Source organism: Colias croceus, chromosome 17, assembly GCF_905220415.1.
Source record: "Colias croceus chromosome 17, ilColCroc2.1".
NCBI lineage: Eukaryota > Metazoa > Arthropoda > Insecta > Lepidoptera > Pieridae > Colias > Colias croceus.
Genome location: NC_059553.1, coordinates 1,065,878 through 1,074,478, shown reverse-complemented (window position 1 = coordinate 1,074,478; position 8,601 = coordinate 1,065,878). Strand labels below are relative to the sequence as shown.

The following is an 8,601-nucleotide window of genomic DNA, read 5'->3' as shown; positions in this document are numbered from 1 at the left end:
TACTTGGAATTTAAAATATTTATGTCTTGTTTAATGATAGTAAATGTTTATGTTTGTTTATTGAATATTGAAAATGTCTTTGTTTATGTGTTGCCTTAAGTATACGATAATGTTTTGTCTTTCTTTGAATTTACTATTGTAGATGTTAATATTTAATGATTATGTAATGATTAGGATATGTAAATTTAATGTTTCTTTTCCCGACAGCATCACGTCCGCGACTGCGCGCACAAACCGTTCCCCGCAGTATATTTATACACCTGAAGCGGGGGACGGGGTAGTATAAAAGTAAATTTCGGGAAAATCGTGCGCGCAGTCTAAACGGGGCGTTGGCGGGATATGTTATGGATGCAGAATTAATTAGTAATGTAATAATGAATGTAATGAAAACGTAGAAAATGTAAAATTGTGTAAAAATAAAGAGAATGAAAATAAAGGGTGAGGAAAGGGGCGTGGCCAGCCGGAGTGGAGGGGATAACACGTAGAGTATAAATATCGACGCAAAACCGGTTGCGTCATGGCATTCCAGTTGCTCCCGCGCTACAAGAAGAAACTAAGGAAATAACTCCGCTCCGGCTTGGCACCCTGGCCCTCTGCGTATGAAGAAATAATTGTTTGTATTATTTACAAACCCCCCCGCCACTACAGTCCACTTGAGAGGGCCTGCCGCCAACATTGGTCAGCTTCGAACCGGATCAGAAGAAAAATGAACACGAGAAGCCGGAGCGGAAGAGGAGCCACGCCATCGGTATCCGAGACGACCGCCACCGCCACAGGAACGTCATCAACGAACACATCGGAAGAAACGAGCGGCACGACGGAGACATCGGAGACCTGCACGACCGCGACGAGAACGACGAGGACAGAAGAAAAGAGCAGCTCGACGCCACCTACGCCGAGCACCATGCCCGCCGACAAGTTGCAGCCAGCGCCGTCACCCGTCGTAGGATACACAAACGCCGCTTTCGCGGCGCCAGCCGACAACGCCGACGCGCCGACGACCGCCGCTTTCGCGGCGCCAATAAGCAACGTCAACTTAAATACAAACGCCGCTCTCGCGGCGCCATCGAACGTCGCCGTCGGGTCGCCAGCACGCCGCTCGAAGACGCTCCGCCAGGCATCAGAGGTGCGGTCGCGGCGCTCCGTAGCCTCCCGCAAGAGACTCCTCGCGGAGTTGGAGGCGAAGGAACGCCTAGCCGAACTAAAGCTGGAACAAGCGAAGGCCGCAGCAGAACTAGAAAAGGCGCGGTTAGAAAGAATCCGCGCTGAAGAAGAATCAACAACGGAAGAGGAAGAAGAGGACTACGAACCGGAACGACGGGTCGAGTCGTGGTTGAAACAGCATTCAAGCCAGCCACTGCCACCCGCCGCCAACCCGACTCGCGAGCTCTCACCGCCACGCTACATAGCGAAGAACACCGACAACAAGGAAGACCGAGGATGGGGGGCCCGCCAGGAACAGGACGACGGGCAACGGGAACCGAAGAAAGACCCGCCCACGCGGTCACCAGAAGTTGCGGCAATTGTAACCGCCTTCAACGAAGTCGCAAGAAGCCAAAGGAAAGTAATAAGATACGGCGGTGAACTACCGACGTTCACCGGCTCCAGCAACGAGTGGCTATCGTTCAAGGCATCGTATGAAGAAACTGAAGAGGGATTCACCGACGGGGAAAACGTCGCACGATTGAGGAAGGCGCTGAAAGGAGCAGCCCTAGAAGCCGTCACCGCCCTACTCATATCACACACCGGACCCGAGAAGATCATCGAAGCCCTGCAGAGAAGGTTCGGCCGCCCAGACGCGCTCGTTTTGGGTGAAATGGAAAAAATTAAATCGCTACCACGAGTGTCGGACAACCCCCGGGATGTTTGCATATTCGCAAACAAAATAGCGAATATCGTCGCCACCGTCGAAATACTAGGAAAACCAGAATACCTGCACAGCCCGGAAATGCTGCGGCAGGTGCTCGAGAAGCTCACACCGATCATGAAGAATAAGTGGTACGACTTCGCCGCCGACGAACGAGACAAGACACCGCTACTGAAAAAGCTCGCAGAGTTCCTGAATAAAGAAGCAGACAAGTGCTCCAGTTACGCTCCGTTAGACACAGAGACGGAGAGGATAACAAGGAAAAGGACGGAGCGCGCCTACGCAGCAAGCAACGCGAGCGAGCGAGAAACAAGATGCCCGGTGTGCGAGCGAGAACACAAGCTTATCGAGTGCCGACAATTTACGAACAGCGACGTAAATACACGATGGGAAATAGCGAAGAAACATCGAGTGTGCTTCCGCTGTCTGCGAAGCAAACATCAACGAGCAACATGCCGCGCTCGTCCATGCGGCCTCAACGGGTGCACCATGAAGCACCACAAGATGCTCCATCATACAAAGACAGCGGAAAAGAAAAATGAAGAAACGACTCAACCGCAAGCCGAAACGAAGAACGACGAAAAAGTCCTCGTGTCGGCGATAAACATCAACAGCGCTACGTCGGAGCAACCTACGCGCCGCCGCGCGTATCTGAAGATCGCCCCCATCACCATCACGGGGCCGAAAGGAAAATGCGACACGTACGCGCTGCTCGACGAGGGAAGCACGGTGACCATCATAGAAACGGCGCTTGCAGAACAGCTGGGTCTCGACGGGCCACGCGAGTCCATCACAATTCAAGGTGTGAATGGACACGAGAACGAGCACGAGTACAGCAAGAGAGTGAAGGCACGAGTACGAGGACGGCATGAAGAAAAAGATTACGTATTAGACAACGCCCGCACCGTGCACCAACTCCACGCGTTCACGCAGTCCATCCGCGAAAGTGACATCGCCCGCTGCAACCATCTGCACGACCTGCAAGACGACCTGCTGTACGAGAATGCAACACCGAAGCTGCTGATCGGACAAGACAACTGGGAGCTCATTATAACACGTAAACTACGGCACGGCAAGAGGAGTCAGCCCGTCGCATCGAAGACACTGTTAGGATGGGTACTGCACGGCTGCCGTTCATCGAACAAGCACCCAGTTTTGTTCTGTTCTCATCTCTCGGAAGCGGAGAAGTCACCCGACACACTCGAAAATATGATGAAGAAATACTTCGAATTAGAATCCATCGGCATCGAACCTAAGCGACAACGCAGCGACCCGGAGCAGCAGGCACTCAACATACTGGAAAAGAAAAGTCAACGCCTGCCGTCCGGCCGATATGAAACCGGACTCCTATGGAGAGACGAGTCCGCAGATACACCGAACAACTACGGCGACACACTGAAAAGACTGAAGACATTGGAAAAAAAATTGGACAAAGACGGAGAGCTGAAGAGACAATATGAGGAAAGAATCGAAAATCTACTCTCGTCCGGCTATGCAGAGAAGGCGCAGACTCCGCCCACCGGCGGGAGAGTGTGGTACCTCCCACACTTTCCAGTGATCAACCCGGACAAAGCGAAGATTCGTCTGGTGCACGACGCGGCCGCTAAGTCACACGGCCGCTCTCTCAACGACATGCTGCTGCCCGGGCCCGACCTACTGCAATCTCTGCCCGCCGTCATCATGAAGTTCCGTCAACATCCAATCGCCGTGTCCGCCGACATCAAGGAAATGTTCATGCAGATAAAAATTATAGAAGAAGACAGCGACGCGCTGCGCTTCCTCTGGCGTGGCGACCGACGCGACGACGGGCCGCCCGATGAATATCGTATGACATCGCTCATCTTCGGCGCCTCTTCATCACCGTGCACCGCGCTCTACATCAAGAATAGAAACGCGCAAGAACACGCGAACGAGAGTCCGGCAGCCGCACGCGCGATTCAAGAGAACCATTATATGGACGACTATATACATAGCTACGCGACCGAAGATGAAGCAAAGGAGATAACGGCGCACGTCGATCGCATACATCGATACGCCGGCTTCGAGCTACGTGGGTGGGCGTCGAACAAAGAAAACGCGATAAGAAACTTTACGAACACCGGGGCGACCACCGTCGAGATCGGCGGGAGCGAGACAGAGCGAACATTAGGGCTACTTTGGCATGTGAAGCAGGACTACATAGGCTTTCGTGTCAACACGAAACGTGTACCACAAGAAATAATCGAAAATAAGCGAACACCTACGAAGAGAGAAGCCCTCAGTCTCATCATGTCGGTCTTCGACCCACTCGGCCTCATCGCGCCCATCCTCACACCGGCGAAAAGGATAATGCAGGATACGTGGAAGTACAACACCGGCTGGGACGACCCCATTCCCGACGCGCTACAACACCGCTGGGAAAACTGGGTGGCGAATATACAGCATCTCGACGCGCTCCGCATCCCGCGCTGCTATGACTACGAACCCGCTGCTGAGAGAGAGGTACACACGTTTGTGGACGCCAGCGAAGAGGCATACGCAGCAGTCGTGTATATCAGAGCGACGCGCGCCGACGGATCAATACACATCGCGATCGCCGCCGCGAAAAGCAGAGTCACGCCCACGAAACCGGTATCGATTCCACGTCTGGAGCTGCAAGCCGCCCTGCTCGGAGCACGCCTCACACGAACAGTCGAGGAAGGCCACGACTTTGTCTTCAAGAGAAAAGTGTATTGGAGCGACTCGAGAACAGCACTCGCATGGATACGCGGCGAGCCCCGCACATACAAGACGTTTGTAGCGCACAGACTAGCCGAAATAGAAGATCTCACGAAGAAGGATGAATGGCGCTGGGTTCCCACGGCGCACAATACGGCGGACGACGCTACACGCAACACCCCCGCTGACTTCGACCCGCAACACCGTTGGTTCACCGGTCCAGACTTCCTCCGCTATGAAGAATGCGACTGGCCGGTTGAGAAGAAGGAAAACATCACCGACACGGGCGAAGAAAAAGAAAAATGCGGCGCGTTGAACTCGTCGGACCCCGCCCCCGCGTTCATCGACCTCGAACGCTTCTCAACATGGACTCGGCTAGTGCGCACAACGGCCCGCGTACTGCAATTCATCGAACTCTGTCGTCGCCCCAAACAACTCGTCAACGCAACACGTCGAAAACGCACAAGAAAAAACGAAGAAAAGGACGCGACGTGGAAAAGAAATACGAAAAAGAACAAAGAGAAAATCGTCTCGCGTCCGAACAACGAAGAAAGAAAATATATAATACTGAGTGCGCGCCACCTACGCGCCGCGGAAAACGTGCTTGTGAAATTAGCACAACAAGCAACGTACGGAAAAGAGATAGCGATACTACAGCGAGGAGACCCGCTCACTGAAAAATGTCAAGGTCCACTAGCGGGATTAAGTGTCGCATTGAACGAAGAAGGAATACTGAAACTACGAGGAAGGGTGAATGAAGCCAGCGCGATCGAGGCAGAGGCCGCAAACCCGACAGTGCTCGACGGAAAACACAAGTATACGCAGCTCTACATACAGCATGTACACGAAAAGTTACATCACGGCGGCGTCGAAATTGTAGTAAATGAACTAAGGCAAAGACTGTGGATAACAAGAATACGACCCGCGACAAAGGAGGTGCTAAAGAGCTGCCCGCGCTGCCGCCTGCTGCGCGCCAAACCCGCGCGCCCATCCACCGGCGACCTGCCTGCCGCACGCCTCGCGCATCACGCGCGCCCATTTACATTCACCGGACTCGACTACTTCGGCCCGCAAGAAGTAACCGTCGGCCGCCATCGAGAGAAGCGCTACGTGGCCCTCTTCACGTGCTTAACATCGCGCGCAGTACATCTAGAAGTCGTCGCCTCGCTCAGCACCGACTCAGCGATCAACGCGCTGCGCCGCTTCATAGCGCGGCGCGGCTGCCCGGCCGAAATATGGAGTGACAACGCGACGTGCTTCCGCGCGGCCAACCGAGAGCTCACGGACGCGTGGGCCGCACTTGAAGAAGAAGCAGCAGCCCGCCGCATCAGCTGGCGCTTCCTTCCGCCGGCCGCCCCATTCATGGCCGGCGCGTGGGAGCGCATGGTACGCACCGTGAAAGAAGCCCTACGCCACACGCTTCACGAGCAGCACCCCAGTGACGAGACGCTCGTCACACTCCTCGCCGAAGTAGAAGCCACCGTAAACTCACGCCCACTCACTCATGTGGCCGTGACCCCCGACGTGCCGCCCGCCATCACACCGAATATGATCCTGCTGGGCTCCAACTGTTACGTGCCGCCACCCTGCACCATCGAAGAAGACCAAACAACAGCGCGCACACACTGGAAGCGCGCGCAACAGCTCGCCGACACCTTCTGGCGACGCTGGGTGCGAGAGTACCTGCCCGTACTCCAACAGCGGCGGGAGCCCCACGCAAGCGGCGCGGCCCCCAAGATCGGCGACCTGGTCATCGTGTGCGACTCCAATCATCCGAGGAACACGTGGCCCCGAGGACGAGTCATCGCCACGTATCCCGGCAAGGACGGCGAGGTACGAGTGGTCGACGTGGAGACCAGCGGCGGCAGAATCCTCCGGCGGCCCACCAAGAAGATCGTCGTGCTACCAGTTCGAATCGCAGAGTGCGACGGCGGGAGAAATGTGCACGACGAAACGTAAATGTAAAGTACACAACTCATTTAATTAGTATAGAATAAGATAACGTATAAACTCCTGAAGGCTTACGCCTGAAGGCTTATTTTTAGTATGAATAAATGTATGTCTTATTTGAGTTCTTAAATGTAAAGTTTTATATGTTTGGAAAGTAAAGTATTTAATCTGTCTAGTATTAACGTAGAGTAAGCTCCTGAAGGCTTATGCCTGAAGGATTATTTTATAACTAAGAATAGAATAGCGAATTTATATGTAAAGATGTTTGTTAAATTGTTATTACGTAGTCATAATTAGATAGGAAAATTCATGAAAGATTATGACTGAAGACTTATTTACTTGGAATTTAAAATATTTATGTCTTGTTTAATGATAGTAAATGTTTATGTTTGTTTATTGAATATTGAAAATGTCTTTGTTTATGTGTTGCCTTAAGTATACGATAATGTTTTGTCTTTCTTTGAATTTACTATTGTAGATGTTAATATTTAATGATTATGTAATGATTAGGATATGTAAATTTAATGTTTCTTTTCCCGACAGCATCACGTCCGCGACTGCGCGCACAAACCGTTCCCCGCAGTATATTTATACACCTGAAGCGGGGGACGGGGTAGTATAAAAGTAAATTTCGGGAAAATCGTGCGCGCAGTCTAAACGGGGCGTTGGCGGGATATGTTATGGATGCAGAATTAATTAGTAATGTAATAATGAATGTAATGAAAACGTAGAAAATGTAAAATTGTGTAAAAATAAAGAGAATGAAAATAAAGGGTGAGGAAAGGGGCGTGGCCAGCCGGAGTGGAGGGGATAACACGTAGAGTATAAATATCGACGCAAAACCGGTTGCGTCATGGCAGGATTCGCTGAGCGACGACTAGCACACCCGGGTCCACGAACACAACTGAGGAGTTACAAGAAATTTTGCTTAGCAAAATTGCATCGAGTAACCGCCGTGGAGTAGGAAGCCAACATATTTGATTCCGGAGGGAAGGTTTATTCTCGCCTCCTCACATTTCCCGGCCTCCCACAAGCGGGTCTCACCGGGGAACGTGAGGAGGAGGGGCTGTAGATCCCCCTCCTGGGACCGTGTGGTCGCTCCCTACTTTCTTCGGAGAGTGTATCCAAATCAAAGGCCCTTTTCAGGGCCAAACTACATTCCAGCGGTGCGAAATATAATTTCATATCGCTGTAATGGAGCCTCGCAATCGCGACCCCAGGCTGGCAAGGCCCAGCACCAGCACCAGTCAAGCGACACCTGGCGGACAACCGGCGAACCCGCGGGTATACCGCCAAGAAAGCCGCGGCACCGAAGCGCCACCTAGCGTTCGAGTTACGGATACTGAAATGGAGGTTGACCGTACGGAGAGCCGCAGAGACACTGAAACCGAGGTTGACCGAGCAGAGAGCCGCTCTCAAAAGAGCACCCCAATGGAGGACGATGGAAGTTCGGAGGACGAGGAGGAACAACCTGAGCCCCCCAAGATTCCGCCGCCGAGTTCGGCCAAATCAACCAGGGAGATCCTATCGCCGCGCTCCCGCTTGGAGAGGGACATGGTCCTTACAAGCCGCCTCCTTGAGATGGGGGCTTTCTCCGAGGAGATGCACGCCGCAATGGCAGCATGTTTAAGTGAGCGAAGAAAGCAAATCGAGAGACTGATGGCACAACCGATACCGGAGGAGGAGAAGGCTGCGATCGAGGAGGCGAGGAGCACCCCCCTCCCTCCCATGGACACCCCCTTGCGGCGCCCCCGCTCCGCAAGCGACGAACTAGAAGCAGAAAATGAGAGGCCGAAAAAGCGGCTCAATCCTGTAACGCCATCATACGCGATGGCCGTGGGATCCTCCCCGCCCCCCGCGGGAGACCAGCCGCCTGCAACACAGAGCACCGCCGCCACTGCCACCAAAAAGGAAAAATATCCACCAATTGTCGTGGATGAGCTCCCCGACTGGGCAGCCCACTTCCGAAAACTGAAGCAAATTATAGGAAGAAATCCCAGCGCCCGCCCATACGGGAAGGGCATTCGATTTGTGCCGGAGGACGGCGACGAGTTCAGGGCCGTCCAAAATTATTTGGGGGGGCTCGA

At 53.2% G+C, this 8,601-nt stretch overlaps 1 protein-coding gene across 1 annotated transcript; it reads left to right on the top strand.

Annotated features, from left to right (window-relative positions):
* The first annotated feature begins 706 nt into the window (after positions 1-706).
* LOC123699268 lies at positions 707-6,523 on the top strand. The gene has a single exon (XM_045646189.1). The coding sequence runs from the start codon at positions 707-709 to the stop codon at positions 6,521-6,523; it is 5,817 nt and encodes a 1,938-aa protein (XP_045502145.1).
* The last annotated feature ends 2,078 nt before the right edge of the window (positions 6,524-8,601 follow it).

Coding starts and splice junctions, on each gene's coding strand:
- LOC123699268 (XM_045646189.1), top strand. CDS start 707: ATGAACACGAGAAGCCGGAGCGGAAGAGGAGCCACGCCATCGGTATCC.